This window comes from Mus pahari, chromosome 9 (genome assembly GCF_900095145.1).
Source record: "Mus pahari chromosome 9, PAHARI_EIJ_v1.1, whole genome shotgun sequence".
Lineage (NCBI taxonomy): Eukaryota > Metazoa > Chordata > Mammalia > Rodentia > Muridae > Mus > Mus pahari.
Genome location: NC_034598.1, coordinates 55,186,008 through 55,203,985, shown reverse-complemented (window position 1 = coordinate 55,203,985; position 17,978 = coordinate 55,186,008). Strand labels below are relative to the sequence as shown.

Sequence of the window (17,978 nt, the reverse complement as noted above, 5' to 3'; positions counted from 1 at the left end):
CTGGAACTCACTTTGTAAACCAGGCTGGCCTCGAACTCAGAAATCTGCCTGCCTCTGCCTCCCGAGTGCTGGGATTAAAGGCATGCGCCACCATGCCCGGCCAAGTATTTTACTCTTTATTTCTGTGTATGTGTGTTTAGGCGCCCAAGTGTCCGGCTAGCAGTGTATGGGATCTCCTGAAAGGCCTGGTGTGGGAACTGACCCCAGTGCCCTGGGAGATCAGCAAGTTCTCTTGAGTGCTGAACCATTCTTTCTTTCTATAATTATGGGAATTTTACTTCAGCAGTTAGTTTTTCTTTTCTGCATAACTATTTACAAGTAACTGATTTTTTGTTTGTTTGTTTTTTGAGACAGGGTTTCGCTGTAGCCCTAGCAGTCCTGGAACTCAGAGACCAGCCTGCCTCTGTCTCACAAGTGCGGGGTTAAAGAGGCCTCGCTACAAGTAACTAAATTTGACACCTCTCTGATATTTTTTCTGCTTTCTTTCTTGTGACACTTCATTCCTATTCTCTATGCATTAGAGAAGTGCTGTGGCTAGACCACTTGGTTACAAGAGCCACAAATCCTGTGGTGTTTGTAACTCTCTGCTAGATCCTGTCTTCTGAGTAGGATGAACAACACCACAACGGCAAGCCTGAGTACTTACCTCTTCTTCAATAGCAAATAATTTGACAATGTTTTTGTGATTGAGTTTTTTTAACACTTCAAATTCTCTCATTTGAACATCCACCGGGCGAAGGAAGCTTATGTTGTTGAATACTTTGACAGCATAGAGATCGCCAGTTTTCTAAAAGACAAGAAAAAGTAGTCAGTGACTACACCCTGGCAACCTGTACCCTCTCAGCACACGCCCTCAGCCCAAGTGTATTCTCTCAGCACACACACGCACCCTCAGCCCAAGGGTACCCTCTCAGCACATAAATAATTTTTATGTATTTATCCCTCGACCAAGTTCCCGGATTTACCAAAGGTAAAGAATGGATTCCCCAAAGGTCACCGTCTTTTACACTACAAGCAGAACTTACAAATGGACACACTAGTTCAAAGGCAGTCACACAGGTTGCAGAAGCTAGCAGCTCTAATGTCAAAGGGGAACCTCTTCTGGAGAATAAACTGAATCTGAAACTCCAAGGATTTTTCAAAGCCAAACATTCATTCACATACGAGCAAAGAGATGTAAAATTATACTCAACCTACAAACATTTTTATCAATGTTAGCAAAGTAATGCAATTCTAGTTTTGGCATTTTTTTTTCCCTAGCTGTGCTAATGTGTGTCTGTGAGGAGGCCTCTGAGAATGGAGGTCTGAGTGGGCTTCCTGGTTAGATGCCACCATAGGTCCAGTGGACCGATCAGATGACTTCGCGCAGCATCACAACACACAACTATGGCCGTTTAGCACGACAAACTCCACCTTGCTCTAAGCTCTTCCATGTTCACCCACTTCCTCTCCATCCTTGGGACCAGCAAGTCCCCTGCCCCCCAAAGTTGGCACTCAACTTCATTTTCCTCCATTTCTCGGGGTGACCTCTCTCCTGTACTGCGGAGTCCATCACCTTCCTCCTCTCCCACAGAAGCACATGCTTGTAAAACTATCTGCTCTTAACAACCTACCTCTCATATCGGCACTGGAAGACGCCTGTCTCTAAGTGACCTCACGGCCCAGGTCACAGCAATACTAAGACATGTCTATTTCCTGATAACTGTCTCAAACTCAGTCTAACATAGATGTTTTTTCCTTAAAAACTTTTTGTTACATTTACTTTATTACGTGGGTATGTATGGGTGTGGGCACAAGGGTAGAGGTCAGACGGCAGTATGTAATAGTCACTTTTCTCTTTCCACCTTGTACGACTTGAGGATTAAATTTAGGCTGTTACACTTGGTAACACTTGACCTGCTAAGCCATCTCACCACTCAAACAGGAGGTCTCTGACAGAGGAGCTAGCAAGGGAAACAAAACCTTGTTTTGAGGCACCCAGGATAATCAGGGTCTGCATTCCGGGAAGGTTAAAGCTATCACCTGTGGGTGACACCTGCAGTCACCCACCGTTCTCTGTCACAAGTCAAAGTTACATGAACTGTATGCAAAGATCTGCACGATCAGCAAACCTTCCTGCAGGCCACGCCTCTTCAGCGGTCCCAGGTGGTCACACCCAGGCACTCTATCCCATACAATAGTCATGGCAACTCTGGAAGGACTCAGTTAAGGAGCACAGCCAGACGGCTCAGGACATAGGCACCTGCCATGCACGCTTGATGGCCAGAGTTCGATCCCCAGAACCAACAGGAAAGAACTGACTCTTGAAAGTTGGCTCTGACCTCCAGCATGTATGTCACAGCAGCGTGTCTGCACACGCACATCACACATTAATAAATGAAAGTCTTAAAGATTAAATAAGCAATATATTTTGAATGGCAGTGTATTTATGGACATGTTGAATATCATGATCAAAAATCAATTTTTTTAAACAACTAAAGGAAAGCAAGATTAAAAAAAAAAGGTTTACCTTTATTTTAATTTTCTTAATTATATGTATTTTATGTTCATAGGTATCTTGACTGCATTTATGTCTGTGCATTGTGTGTTTGCTCGTGTTCTTGAAAGGCAGAAGAAAGCATAAGATCTTCTGTAACTTGGTACAGACCACTGTGAGCCACCCTGTGGGTGGGCACTGGTTATCAACCCCTGGTCCTCTGTGGGAGTAGTCACTGCTCTTGACCACTGAGACAGCCCTCTAGCCCAGTATTCGTGTCTCTAACCATGGGTACTTGTCTGTGTCCAGTGATTGCGGGTGTTTGCGGAGGGCGGAAGCATCAAATCTCCCTGGAGTTGGACTTAGAGGCTGTTGTGAGCCACGAGACTCAGGTGCTGGGGACAGAATCAGGTCTCTCTGCACCAGCAGTGTGTACTCTGAACTTCTGAGCCATCTCCACTCCACACCTCACACCCTGCCTTCTGGTGCAGTTTTAAATACCCGAAGTCGACACTGCTATCACTAAGACCTTCCCATCCAGTTATTCTTTTCCAAACATCCACCATGTCCGTCTAGGCACTTACGTGAAGGACACTGAGCAGCCAAGCAGGAGAAAGGACAGGAAACATAAACTATCCTATAATGCCATCGTTTTAAACATGTCACAGCTACTGACTGCCATTCTGTTTCCAACTTACACCCTCCCTAATACCACCTTGATACCAAATCAAACCTGTCACATGCAGGGACAGGTATTAGTTATAAGTAACAACTCCAGCCCCGACAGTGCCCAACAGGCACCAAGTAACCATTATGATAATTTGGAACAAAGGAAGACAGAAGGTTAGATGTGTTAACACTAAATTCTGTTGTTCTCATCCTGGCACAAAACAAACAAACAAAAACAATTTCTAGCAAAGAAACCCCCAGGAATTGTGGAAGTGAACGTGAGGAAGTCCCCAGAGCCTGGGGGCAGTTCCGGAAGGAAGAGGAAACTGTGAGAAGCCGCATGTGACATGTATGATTCATGCTTTATGAGCCACACAGCTGCTTACAATCATATTCGCTCCCCAGAGGAAAGAGCCCCTCGCCCATGCGTGCTGTCTCAGTGACGATCTCAAAGTCACAGGAAAACAGAAGAGCGCCTCCCCTCCCCCCTGCCGGTAACATGTTCAGTGTTCCTGTGTCAGAAAATAAGAACATCAGGGTTCCAAACAAAACTCACCCTCAAACACGTTCACAGCACTGGAGAAAAGTCAGTATTTTACCTGGAAAAGGGGTTCCCACTCTGTCCCTTTCCAGTTCTCTTCACATTTATCTTCAATTTCTTCATTTTAAACGATTCTAGTTACCTTTTTTTGTTGGTTTTTGTTTGTTTGTCTGCTCTTCTATGTGGGCTAGGCTGTTCTGGAACTGGCACTTCAGAGACCTGTCTGCCTCTGCCTCTGCCTCTGCCGCCTCCCGAGCGCTGGGATTAAAGGTGTGCTCCATCTCTGCCTGGCTACTCTAGTTGGCTTAACTTTCAGCCTCCACTACAGAATTCCCCAGATTCCTGTGGGTTCTTGACAGTGCTGCCAGGAGAAACCCTTCAATCCCACCCCCATTCCACCAGCTGCAGACGGCCTCGTACTACAACACAGCCTTCCATGTCCAATCCACCCTGGATGCTGCTATTTAGAGATGATGCGAATCACCCGTGGGCTCCTTTAACTCTGGGCATCTATCTGCCTGTCAGTCATGCCTCCCTCCACTGCATGTCACACCAGGAAGGCAGGTAGGAAACACTGTCCAATCTCTTTCAGTGTTTTTCCATTCTGTAAACTCAGAAACTAGCACCACTAGGTAGATGTGGTCGCCGCCCCAAAACAATCTAAATCTTAATCACAAACCCATAAATCCCTTCTCTTTGGACTTCAGGTCAAGATGAGCATGACAGACAACGCTGTACCTACCTTATGCCTTCCTCGGAAGACATTTGCAGTGGCCCCCTGGCCTAGGATATCAGACAGGAGCCACAGATGGTTGGAAGTGCTCTGCATCTCGGCTGGTCAGGCGCTTCTCCTCACGATAAGGGGGAAGAAGAGATTTGCATGTACGCTGTTAAGGAAATAACAAGTGTTAGCCACGGTTAGCCTGAAGTAGGACTGCCCAGTATCTACTGCTAGCCTGAAGTGCAGCGGCAGTCCAGTGAACAGTAATACAGAAGCAATACAGCAATACAGCAATACCAGCAATACAGCAGCAACAGTGCAACAGTGAACCACATACATGCCACCATTCTTGTTACCTTTGGAGATAGCGTTTTTAACTTCCCAGCCCGGCTTTCAGCTCTCCATATGACCCAGACTAGTCTTCTGTCTTAGCCTCCAGAATGGTCAATTACGGGTATATCCGGCTTTTTTTTTTTTTCAAATTAAGAAGAATTGGATATGAGTATCTGAGTCTGTGTCCATGATGCTGGAAGGTGTGCGTCGGATCCCTGGGAGCTGGGGTTAAGTTGTGACCCATTTGCTGTGGGTGCTGGGAGTTTAAGCCCGCCCTCTGTGAAAGCAGTAGTATTCCCAACCACTTCCATCCCCCACGTTTGGCTTTTATTTCATATATTCAATTTAATTTATATCCCAGAGCTGTAGGAAACACCCCTTTATTGTCTAGTACCGTCTCTGACAGTTAATATTGACTATCTCTTCCAATTGCTTTAAAAGATTAATCCTGATTTACAAAAAAATATTTTTTGACCCAGAGTCTCTTTGCAAGTCCAAGTTGGACTCGAACCTGCAATTTTCCTGCCTTTGCCTCTCATGTGCTGGGAGACAAATTAAAGAACTTAGGGACGCACAGAAAACGATCATCACTACATGATCGTCCCAGAAGGCAAAATTTCACCTACAGAGAAACCGTAACTGAAAAGTACAGAAGTTACTATTCTTGAAAAGCTAGTAACTCTTTTGATTCTGTTTAAGGATGGTTTTCCTGAGCCAGTGAAATGGCTCAGTGTGCAAAGGGGCTTGCTGCCAAATCTGATAACCTAAGTTCAGTTCCCGGAACCTATGTGGACTATCTGTGCCACAGCATATACGAGCTCACACACACAAATGTAAAAACTGTCAAAAAGTAGTCATTTCCCTAACTTCTAAACGGACAGGGTATACGCACACCAAGTATGTATTCCCAAATCCTAAGATGCACCAACTGCAGACTTGACTTTTTTTTTTTTTTGGTTTTTCGAGACAGGGTTTCTCTGTATAGCCCTGGCTGTCCTGGAACTCACTCTGTAGACCAGGCTGGCCTTGAACTCAGAAATCCACCTGCCTCTGCCTCCCAAGTGCTGGGATTAAAGGCGTGCGCCACCACGCCCGGCTTCAGAATTGACTTTTAACACCAGAAGGCCATGCAACCGAATGGATGGCACAAACACCAGACAGATCAGACCCCTTTAAGCCTGTTGTGAGGTCAGAAAACAACCTTACAGTCCATTTCCAGTAAGTTAGAACTCTGATCTTCCAAGTTAAGGTCATGGGAAATGCCTATGAGTCCAAGGTTCACCAATCTCTTACACAGTAGTTATACTTAGAATTTTATCACCCATGTAATTTAGATAGGAACTGTATATCCATCTGTCCATTTGAAGTAAGAATAAAGGAACCCTTTTCAAAAACAACAAATGCACTTACCACTTAACTATGTTCCATTCAAGGGGCGATAAACCCAAATATGTAACGGGAAACCTTCCCTAACTGATGCTGCATTGCTGTTAAATAACTGTAAAGGACAGTATCATCAAGTACGCATATGTCTCTAGTGGGTACCTGAAAGCACATTTATCAGCTAAGATATATAAGATCTCTTTATACCAATATAAAAAGATGATCTGAATAGTAATAGTAATGATCTGAAACTTTTCCAGGAACCCCCTCGGGACTAAAACATGACTCAGCACACCCACCGGATGCTTGCTATGTAAATCTCCCCAAATTCTGACAAGTGTATTAGCTGGCATTCAACAAGTTAAGTTATATGTGATTCTGTAGGCAGTCTACGTCCTTTGATCGTTTAAAGCGAAAGTTACCGAGGATAAAACAGGTCTGGTGACATGTAGGGACAAAAGTTCCAGGATTTCCCAACTCTACCTCTATGTCACCCATTTACTCCATAGATAGCAGAGGTCCCGGAATGGGAAAGGTCGGGTTTTGACAGTTCTCGGGGAGACTCCGTCTCGGGACGGCTGACAGAAAACACCAGGGGAATGGATCCGGGAAATAAATCCAGCAGGTCGGAGAGGAACGAGAAGACGGGGGGTTTGCATTTCGCCGTGTACATTAAAAACGTCTCGTGCCGGTATCCTCGGGCGAGCCAACCCTCGGGCACGCCAGTCCGTCTAAAGACGGTGGCAGCTGGACCGAGGGTGCCAGGGCCCATCCCGGGCGAGCGCGAGGCTGCGGGGCTCCCGGGGCCGCGGCCCCGCGCTGACTCAGCACGCCGCCTCCCGGGCCCCGGGGCGCGTCACCGCCCGGCCCCTCCGTCCCCGTCCGCCCCACCGGCCTCCGCCCGCCCCTCTTACCCAGCGAGTGTCCGCCGCGTCCAGCCCGCGGCTCCGGGGCCTTCTCGCGCCCCCGGGTACTTCCGGCTTCGCCAGCCCGGGCCACGGAGCACGTGACCGAGTGGGGGGCGCGCCTGCGCGTGCGTATTCCGCGGCGGCCAAGCTCGCCGGGCTGCAGTGTCCTGGGCGAGCGGGCGGAGCTAGGGGAGAGTGCGGGGCGGCCCGCGTGCGGCGAGGTGGCAACGCCCTCGGTCACCCGTGGACAGAGGGCTGGCCGCCGATCGCTTTCGCAGAGTAGGAATGGGGCGGGTTTGTGTTTTAACGTCTCTTGGTTGCTGCGTGAAGCAGTATCTGTTCATGCCAACTCTTAAGTCGCTTTCAGTTTCTGTTCTTGAAACTGAACACTGGAGACTTTAAGCATTGAACTTGACAACTTAAGAGGTAAACTGCTATACGATCAGGTCCTGCTCAAGCAGGTATTCCTTACAAGGATTTGCTTCCACGGAAGCACGACGCACCAAATCCCTCTTTCTGCCTAAGGCACCCCCCAGACCGAGGGCGAGCAGATCTCCGAGGACGGGACCCCCGAGTGGTTAAGGGCACAGGCTTTGACTGAAACAGATAAGGGGCTGAAGCTGCATCTCTGCCCAGTCCTATTTTCATCAAACTCACAATGGAGATTTTAAAAGGCCCAATCCAACGACTTCTTAGAAAGTTATTTTATTAGAATTTTAGACAGTTTAGGCAACAAAACCATTCTAACAGCAAATGCACTTCTTACAATAAAATCTATTTCAGTTCTGATAATGACATGACAGATCCATCCAAGTTTCTTCCAACAAAAAAACCCCAACGTTCAGAAGTGATGGAGGAAGTATGACTAAGCAAAAGGACTTCACATATTTACCACAGAAGTGATGCACAGTAAAATACCACATAATACTTCTAAAAAAGTCAAGCCACTTGTGAAACCATTAGCAAGCACAGAGACTGAAACAACCACTGGTTAGGCACAGGACTAACTCAGGCACCATAAAACACCGTCTTCTCACCTGTAACAAATGAGATTCCCTCGAGATAATTATTTGGGTGCTTGCTTTTAAAAAATCAGGTACTCAATGACGGAAAGGCTCCTTGATCATGACCATACTTGGGTAATCTCAAGGAATGAAGAGGATTATTAGACATGATTACATTAAAATGAAGTTCCTTATTTATACACTCTGATTTCCATGTATTTCCATGTCCTGATATCTCAAGTCTAAACACGTGAACCCACTGTAGGGCTTTAGAGAGCCGTGTATGGACTCGATAGTACAGTTAATTCAAGCTAATACTGAGACCTGTGTTTTAATTTATTGGATTCTTAACAAGTTATGAGGTAGCTACCACTGTTCCCCATTTCTGACAGGGAAACCAAGGCAGGAAGAAGTTATTTAACTTGTTCAAGGTCCTAAAATCAGTTACTGGTATTAAGTGGTGTTTGAACCTACTTAATCTGGATCCAGAGTCCTCATTATACAAGCTCTTAACTACTGTGCTCTGCTACACACTAATTGTACACCTGTACAATTTTGCTGTGTCCCGTAGATGCCATTACATCTCCCACAGTGCACAGGAACATAACAAAGAAACACCTGGCTTTGCTTGTCTTGGTTTTTGTTGTTTTTGAAACTGACCTTGGCCCCCACCGAATGCTGTGATTACAGGCAAAAGCCACCAAACCTGGCCCACTTACCTATTTTTAAAAAATTGTTACTTATAGAAGTACTATATATACTTCACTATTTTTATCGTTCAAGAGATGAAATTGAGATCCTTAGCTGTCAATTTACTTCACTGCTTTTATTTTATAATGTAAGGAAAAGGCTATCTCTTCTGGAGTTAAAAATCAGAAAAAGATTCTAGGGTGTGTGTGAAAGGGGGGACGTGTGTGGGGGGAATGGGTTCAAGCACACAAAGTGCTCGATGGACAAGATGGGGGCCTGAATGGGGTCAACACCTGCCACCCGGGACTGGGACCTGGCCACAATATTGAGTAGGATAATACAGTTTCAAATAACCTGTTTCAAATAATTCAGTTCTTATCCTCCCCCTATGCACACATGTGCACATACAAACTCACTTTAAAAAGATTTTAGGGCCAAGTGCTGGTGGCGCACGCCTTTAATCCCAGCACTTGGGAGGCAGAAGCAGGCGGATCTCTGAGTTCAAGGCCAGCCTGGTCTACAGAGTTCCAGGACAGCCAGGGCTACACAGAGAAACCCTGTCTCGAAAAAAACGAAAAAAACAAACAAAAAAAGATTTTAGGAAATGTATATCCCTGGACAACACACAGCCAAAGAAGACAAATCTCTCCTGAAATCTTGTGTCCCCTCCCTGTCCTGTGGTGCTAGGGATGGAACTTGGGTTCTCAAACAAGCACTCGACCACGAAGTAATATCCACTCTGCGGCAGACGTCAGGCTTTTACAGACTCTCGTGTGGTGCAGGCTGACCTTAGACTATGTGGCTGAGGATGACCTGGAACTTCTGATCCTCTCCCTTTCTGGTCCTCTGCTTACACAGTGCTTGGGACAGAAGCCGGCCGTTGCTGGGCGTTTACAATACAGACTCAGATTTCAGTGTAAGCACCTACAGCTGGGTTGCTGGACTTCGTCTGTCTTTCCCGAGGCTGCTCTTCTGGCTCTCTCCTGTCGCACGAAGTAGCACACGTAGTAATTGACTGCAACTCATCAACACACGGGTGGTCAGACTTGGTGCTTCTCGGCTTAACCCCAGCAGCGGGGAGGCAGCTGTTCTATACAGTGAGGCCCAGTCTCCAGGCAAAAAACAAACAAATCCAAGTGGGCTGTGCTCTGAGGACATCTAATGTCATAGAAAAACACTGGGCTTTATAACTCCATTACAGACGGGCAGAGTTGGTTCCTAGTGCAGTTGTGAGTGGCCGCTGGGGCACAGTCTGTGAAGTAAGGAGCCCATACTCCCATTTGCAGATCGTTAGGTGGGCATCAGAGTGACTAAGGTGGGGCAAGGAGGCTCTTTGTAATAATTCCGGAAAAGACTTGGTGAATTTCACTATGTAAAATTTATTTTTTATAAAAAAATGTGTGACACCAGCACCTGCTTCTAAACCGACTTAATTAGGAAGCCATTCTCTTATAGAATACACATTGGCATTGAAATAGTTTAAAGAAATGTAAAGGCTATCTACGAAAGATTACGTTTTGATTGTTACCCCACAGCTTGTGTGTCTGCACACACAGAACCGGACATTCCCAACTTGACATTCGATTGTTAGTCAGTATTCCACTGCTGCATTTTGTAAAGAACTTTAAAGTTTCATAAAAGGAAAACAATTAAGGAACTAGGATAAATCTATGTCTTATAACAGCATTTTTACATAAACAATTTAAACCGGCATGCAGGCAACTTCTCTTGTTGTCACACACCTTTTTTAGGGAAAAATTACACCCATTTTACAGAAAATCCCACATACACCGCAATATGCTGGAAACAATGCTAAAGGACCAGTGTGGATGGTGTGCACACACACACACACAAACTGCTTCTTTATAAATTATGAACTGGAGTTCCTGATCACGACGGGGCCGGGAGGTCCAGTCCTTAGGGTTTTGCTCTCTGGAAGAACACCTGGAAGACAAGCATTGAAACAGCAAATATGTCAAGACAAGATGGTTTTGTTTTTGTTTTTGTTTTTTTTCCCAAGGCTTCTGAACACTAGTCACTCTTTGGTAGCAATCAATATTGCTATGAACAATAGCAGTCAGAGGAAATAGCTTTTGGGAGATTTCTTTTAATTTTTTTATATTTATTTATTTATTTATTTATTTATTTTGGTTTTTCAAGACAGGGTTTCTCTGTATAGTCCTGGCTGTCCTGGAACTCACTCTGTAGACCAGGCTGGCCTCGAACTCAGAAATTTGCCTGCCTCTGCCTCCCAAGTGCTGGGATTAAAGATGTGTGCCACCACGCCCGGCAGAAGATTTCTATTTACTGGTAAAATTAACAAAATTAAATTTAATGAAAAAAAAATCAAAGATAAAGACTGAAACCTTCAGCCTTAAAAGAGCTGGTGATTAGTAGGTATTTACAGTTCAAAATTTAAGACCATCAAAGAGCAGGCTAGCAGTCAGGCCAGGCACTGGCCAGCACTGCAGTCCACACCCAGTGATGTGAACTAAGCACGCACTAGAAATAGCAGACAGCAGGCAGTGAGCTCTGGCAGGGACGCTTACCCCATACGCATGTTCCCAAGACCTCGAGAGCCTGCATTTACCTTACAAACTACATGCAGAAAAACTGGGCATTGTGACTCACACCTGAGATTCCAAAAGCTAGGAGGCTGAAGGGGGAAGACAGTGGATTCCAAGCTCCCTGGGCTATGTACAAGAGATCCTGTCTTAAAAGAAAGCAGCTTAAAGGGAAGCCATCCGTCTCAGTTGGCTTCAACTGCTGACATAGCCTAGGGTCACCAGAGGAATCCCGACATCCTGTCTACTGAGGACTGGTCTGTGGGACAATGTCTTGACTCTGAATTGATAGGAGAGGGAGCAACCGGCTGTGGGCAACACCACTCCCTGGGTAGGAGGTTCTGGACTGTGTAGGAAAACCAGTTGTGCTTGCTTTAGCCTGTGCTGATTCAGCAAGCTGTGTTCCTTTGTGGTTTTAGCTTCAAGTTCCTGGCCTGACTGCCCTCAAGACTGGGTGAGCTCTCCCTCAAATCACCTCTGGCCATGCTATTTGCCCCATCGCTGGAATGAAACAGCCAGAACACAAGCTGCAAGGGTAAGCGGAGACAGTGCCAGAGTTCCCACCGGAGGAGGGCTGGCGGTAAGGCGGGTCTGAGGAACAGCAGGAACAGTAGAGGTGATTCTTACAAGAGAGGCGACTGTCGTCTGCTATCAGAGTATGGGCTGAAAGCCCAGGAGCAGAGCATGGACATGCCTTAGTAAACAGTGTTCCCAGGAAGGCCCTGAACAACAGTGAACGAGGGAACATTTGACCCAACAGCCTGGCTGGGACAAGAGAAGGGACACTGAGGGAGATAACGGAAGCTGTCAGCAGTGACCAGCCAGTTCTGGAAGGGGAACGGGCACAAAGACTGTTTCCAATCAGAAGAAAAATGCTAGCAGGGGAGAGATGGTTCAGCCGTTATGGGTAATGGACGCTCTTAAAGAGATTAATTCCCAGCAACCATGAGGTGGCTCACAACCATCTGTAATGTGATCTGATGCCCCCCCCCCGCTGGCATGCAGATGTAAATGCAGATAGAATACTTATATACATAATATAAAAAATTCTTAAAAAAAAAAAAAACCCTAAGGTGGGAAAAGGAGACTCTTTGTAATAACTCCAGAAAAGACTTGGTGTATTTCACTATGTAAAAATTTATTTTTTATAAAAAATGTGTGACACTAGCACCTGCTTCTAAACCAACTTAATTAGGAAGCTATTCTCTTATGGAATACACATTGGCATTGAAATAGTTTAAGGAAATGTAAAGGCTATCTACGGAAGATTACGTTTCGATTGTTACCCCACAGCTTGTGTGTCTGCACACACAGAACCGGACATTCCCAACTTGACATTCGATTTGTTAGTCAGTTTTCCACTGCTGCATTTTATAAAGAGCTTTAAAGTTTCATAAGAGGAAAACAATTTAGGTACTAAAACCAAGAAACTGTTGTCAATGAGAGCAGAGCTGAGCTGAGCCTCTGTTAGTGTGATGCACACACAGATATACTCAGACCAAGGCCACAGTGCAGCACCCACTGCAACCCCCAGCAAGGCTTCAGCTCCTCCAGAGAAGGCTGTCCTTGTTTCTGTGGATGCTTCTCCCAAACATAAGAAAAACACTCTTCCTTCGTGCTGGTAACTACCAAGAGACAACGTATAACCGAAAGGAAGGCAGATGCTATCGAACTTCTATTCAGTCTCCTCGTGGGGGTTTTGCCACGGCAGGAACTGAACCGAGGAATCGTGCGTGCTAGGCAATGTTCTACCACTGACCCACCTCTTGATTTAAGAATTCTACCTTGAACTGGGCGTGGTGGCACACGCCTTTAATCCCAGCACTTGGGAGGCAGAGGCAGGCGGATTTCTGAGTTCGCGGTCAGCCTGGTTTACAAAGTGAGTTCTGGGACAGCCAGGGCTACACAGAGAAACCCTGTCTTAAAAACCAAAAAAAAAAAAAAAAAAAAAAAGAAAAGAAAAAAGAAAAAAGAAAAAAGAATTCTACCTTGAGCCCGGGAGCCACTTACTTGTAACCTAAATTTCCTACGCGGGGCTCTGCTTTCCAGTTTGCTTACGTAAGTATTAGGTGCTGAGGCTCGATGCGTGTGGAGTGGCACTCTGCCTCTCTGCTCCCTGCATGGTCTCACTGTGTAGCAGAGGCTGGCCGCTGACCATAATTTGTGAGCCTCCTGCCTCCGTCTTCCAACCGCAGGGATTACTGGGTGTGACTCCAACTGAGGTGTTCTGCTTTATCTTATTTATAAAATGTGATGTTTGTTTTTTCACGTGTAAAAAAACCCAAAAAACAAAAAACAGTCCTGTTGGTCAAATCCTAGGGGTCTCCTTTGCCTGCTATTCAATACAAATATTTCACAACAAACTGTAAGCATCTACTTTATACCTTGGTGTTTGTCTTTTGTGCTTTAAGAACACGAACAGCTAGCTGTCCTCTAACCTTCTTGGTTCTTCTGTCCTCTAGTGCCCACACACTTACATCACACAACTATACAAGGAAAGCCAAACACTGTTTGTCAGGAATTAGACAATTAGTGTAAATATCTAATTTTAAGATCTTTTCCAAGAGCTTACTTCATGGAGATTCACAAAAACTTCTACAGTTACATCTTCTTAAACAAAGACATTCCAGAGTAAGTGAGTTAAGCGTCGTGCTCGAAGGTTACCAAGGAGACAACCGTTTCCCAAATACCTACCTTTAGGTAATTTTTAAAAACTTTAGCATCAGGCTGCTGAAGTGCTTGACAGAACTCCTGGGTGACAAGGAAGGGAAGACAAGAAACTCCATTTAATCCAAGCCCATGGTATTCTTTTTACGTTATGGTTAACAAACACATCTTATATCATAACCACTTTACACGCTTAGCACAGTAATGTTCAATACGTGTGCAGCAGGTCTCACAGCGTTTGTCTTTTTGCCCACATGAACGTCTAGGTGAACAGGGAGTTGCGAGTCCCAGTGAGAGAGAGACCCTGTCTCAAAACCAGGTGATACCCAAGGTGGACCTCTAGGGTCTACAAGGACGAACACACACACACACACACACACACACACACACACACGAAATCCTGCTGTACAGAGCAAGTACAGATAAACTTTGTGGACATGTGCTAAATCAAACAACCAGTCACAGACAGACCAAGGGGTGGTGGTGGTGGACACAATTCTACTTCTATGAGGCCTCTAAACAGTCAGCTATAGAATCACAGTGTAGTCGGGTGGTTGCCAGGACCTGGGAAAGAGAACTTAGTAAGAGGAAGAAAACCTAAATTATGTAAAAAGACCTCCCTAATGTATCTAATGCTGTATAAACAGAACACTGGTCCTTAATTAATACTGTACAGAAGACTTAAAAATGATAAGCTACACCCTGTGTGGTGTCTTCTTATTGCAATGAACCTGAACAAACCTGCAAAACACTGTGTAAGAATAAGCACACATGGAAGCCTATGTGAGACAGTTTTCAGGCTTGGTGGCCGGTCAGCCATCCTGTTGGCCCCTTTACACACGAGCGTCTGATGCTAGCTGACATTCAGGTTCAGTCTGACACTAGCAGCATGAACCACTGCACAAGTGGTGTGGGGATCTGTCTAACAAAACATGGGCTACTTACTCTAAGTGTCAACATACACGGTAACCTTCTAAGCACCTATCTCAAAACAGAACTTCAGAACATTAAACCTTGACACCACCCCAAGCAGAAGCTCTTGGATTTGTTGTTTTGTTTGTCCCCCTTTCCTCTCCTTCCTTCTCTTTTTGTCACGTCTTGCACACGGTAGACGAGCAAGCATGATATCACTCAACCGCACGCCCAACAGATTCTTCGCATATTGTCATCTTTGTTGGCAGGCTACAGGGTTTCTTCCTTTTTCTTCTGTTTGCTTTTCAACAGACTGTCACTCTGCAGCCCAGCTGGGCCGGAAGTCACTAGATGATCTAAGGTAGTTCAGATTCCTGACAATCCTCCTGCCCTAGTCTCCTAAATGCCGGGACTGCATGCTTGGGCGACCATGCCCACCTGAATGTTTTCACATGCATAAAATGCTGTAAGAGCAGAAGAGAAAGCGACTATAAGGAACTTTGATTTTTCTTTTTTTTAAAAAGATTTATTCATTTATTATATGTAAGTACACTGTAGCTGTCTTCAGACACTCCAGAAGAGGAAGTCAGATCTTGTTACGGATGGTTATGAGGAACTTTGATTTTTAAAAAAATTAATTTGTTTTTATGTGTATGTGCTTGCATGAGTTTATGTCCATAAGCCCTTAGAGGCCAACTGGGTCATCTCTGGATCACCTAGATTTGGAGTTATAGGTGGCTGCAAGCTCATGAGTGGCTGGATCCCCTAGATTTGGAGTTATAGGTGGCTGCAAGCTCATGAGTGGCTGGATCCCCTAGATTTGGAGTTATAGGTGGCTGCAAGCTCATGAGTGGGTGCTGAGAAGTGAACCTGGGTTCTGAGCAAGGGCAACCAGCGCTCTAGACCACTGAGCCTCATGATGCTGACTTTTTTTTTTTTTTTTTTGGTTTTTCGAGACAGGGTTTCTCTGTATAGCCAGACAACTGAATGCTATCTGGCTTTCTTGAGTTAAAATTTAGATTTGAAGTATATACTCGCGTTAATTTAATAGAATGATAAATTTATGAATACACTTAATAAAGTCTTACCACCGTTAGGAGAGCTCGTACCTGAATTGTTTCTGGAGCAACTCGTAGGGAGGGCAGGTATTCTTGTTGAAGATACTGAACACACTCAGGGCCCTGCAGATGACAAGAGAACTCAGCCATCATCTTTCTGGACATTAGTCAACGCTGGAGAAGGGACAGGAACAACACATCTACACTTTAAAGACGATACAGTATGATGATGGGGAACAGACTCTGCTTCAGTTGGAAGCCCGACTCTGTATCAACTTAAACTAAATGCTCTCCATCTGAAAAATGAAATTACTGGAAGATCTGATGAAGTATGTAATTATCTGTATATATTATATACAAACAATGTACTACGTAATACATAATACACAACAAATATAAATTTCTTGGAGTTAACACTAAGCACTCAGTACTTGTTAACATTAGTGCTAAGTACTGCTAAAGCCTGCTGCTAAAGCCACAACCTCCTGAGTAGTGAAGGCCAGCAGAGAAGGGTGGTCCTATAACCAGGCCACTGAGCAGAGCAGCTCATGGGGCATGGAGAGAAGCCTCTGAGTGGCCCAGGCTAACGACTGACTTCCCTTCTCCAACCAAGCAGGAAGCAGAGGACAGAGGGCACGAGCACAGACCAGGAAGAGAGGGGCCAGGCGGATGGAGTCGGAATACGGTTTTCAAGGCACTGATTCCTGGCTCCCCAGTGTGTAAAACCTGTCAAGTCAGTAGTGGCTTACTCCTCTTTCTGGGAGAAGGGTGCTAAACTCGGGGGGGGGGGGGCAAGGGGGGGNGGCGGCGGCAAGAGAGGAGGCCATAAATAACCCTAAGTGTTGCCGGTTCCCAGTGACCACAAAGGAACCCAGGACACTTTGAAAAACACTTCCTTTTTAGCAATGTTATTTCTGAGAGAACAGCTATAAAAATTTTTGAACAAACCCAATACTTTAGAAAAGGAAAGGAACAGCAGTAAATATGTCTTAATTTGGTCATTGTTTTTGGTCCAGCGTGTGGAGGGCAGCAGAGGTTGGCACCAGGTGTCTTCACACACCGTTGCGACACTTATTGTTCAGACAGGGTCTCTCCTTAAGTCTGGAGTTGGCCGACTTGGCTTGGCTGGCCAGTCAGTAAACTCCAGGGACGATCCACCTGTCTGAACCTATCCCTCTCCACAGCACTGAGAATGCAGACCTGCACAGCCATGTCTGCCTCTGCTTGGGTGCCTAAACATAGGTCCTTACATAGTAAGCAGCTGACAGACCGAGCCATCTTCCCTGCCCTGCATCTGATGACTTCTAAGGGTTAGTGAGTTGGTGGTTCCAACCTGAAAGTAACCCAACAGACTCAGTGGTCCACTCTGAGTGTGAAGTTGGCCTGGCCGTTTCAAAACAAATCAAAAAGCCATCTCCCGTTCTTCGGTGCACCTCCCCCTGCTTTAACATCTGGATTCCCACCGACTGTCAGAGCACTCTTCCATCATGGATTCCTTTACCACCTTTCTGTCTTCACTCAGGGCAAGGGACTCAGATGGGCCTAGGTCTCAGCCTTCCGACCCCTCAGGACATGTGTCGTCTGTGGGAATGTCCCCTGCATGGCTCTGAGGAGTCTGAACTTCTCCCCTGTGAGTCCACTCGTCCTGCTCATTTCCAATGCCCTGCCTGCCATTCTTATGCAACTGTATTACTACCTCTTAAAACACACACATACACACATACACACACACACACACACACACACACACACACCCGCCCCCTAAAAAACCAGGATTTGGGGCCAGGAGAACTGATAGCTCAGAAGGCAAAGCTGTTAGTTGCAAGCCTGATGACTGGCATGCAATCCCGGGGTCGGATCGCAGTGAAGGAGACACCTGACCCCTTAGAGTTGGCTTCTGACCTCTGTACCTGTGCTGTAGTGCACACACATCAACACACACACACACATCTACATCTCTCTCTCTCACACACACACACACACCTACTTTACATACACACACATCTACATCACACACACACACACACACACACACATCTACATCTCTCTCTC

The 17,978-nt window shown here is 45.7% G+C and overlaps 2 protein-coding genes across 6 annotated transcripts in view; both read right to left on the bottom strand.

Moving 5' to 3' along the window:
* The window catches only part of Tbk1 (TANK binding kinase 1), a 35,708-nt gene extending 28,592 nt beyond the window's left edge, over positions 1 to 7,116 (bottom strand). The window contains exons 1-3 of one of the 2 annotated variants that reach the window (XM_021204412.2): positions 7,038 to 7,116; positions 4,429 to 4,573; positions 647 to 787 (exon numbers count right to left, since the gene is read on the bottom strand). In XM_021204412.2, the coding sequence (XP_021060071.1) occupies positions 647 to 787; positions 4,429 to 4,515 (228 nt within the window). In that variant the 5' untranslated portion in view covers positions 4,516 to 4,573; positions 7,038 to 7,116. Of the gene's footprint in view, positions 1 to 646; positions 788 to 3,531; positions 3,658 to 4,428; positions 4,574 to 7,037 lie in introns of those variants that run through there. The other variant, XM_029542403.1, reaches the window with a different exon arrangement.
* A 2,141-nt stretch (positions 7,117 to 9,257) lies between these two features.
* Xpot (exportin for tRNA) overlaps positions 9,258 to 17,978 on the bottom strand; it is a 39,990-nt gene continuing 31,269 nt past the window's right edge. For all 4 annotated transcript variants that reach the window (XM_021204411.2, XM_029542353.1, XM_029542354.1 and 1 more), the window contains 3 exons: positions 15,978 to 16,049; positions 13,984 to 14,040; positions 9,258 to 10,669 (listed from right to left, as the gene is read on the bottom strand). In XM_021204411.2, the coding sequence (XP_021060070.1) occupies positions 10,643 to 10,669; positions 13,984 to 14,040; positions 15,978 to 16,049 (156 nt within the window). In that variant the 3' untranslated portion in view covers positions 9,258 to 10,642. The remainder of the gene's footprint in view (positions 10,670 to 13,983; positions 14,041 to 15,977; positions 16,050 to 17,978) is intronic.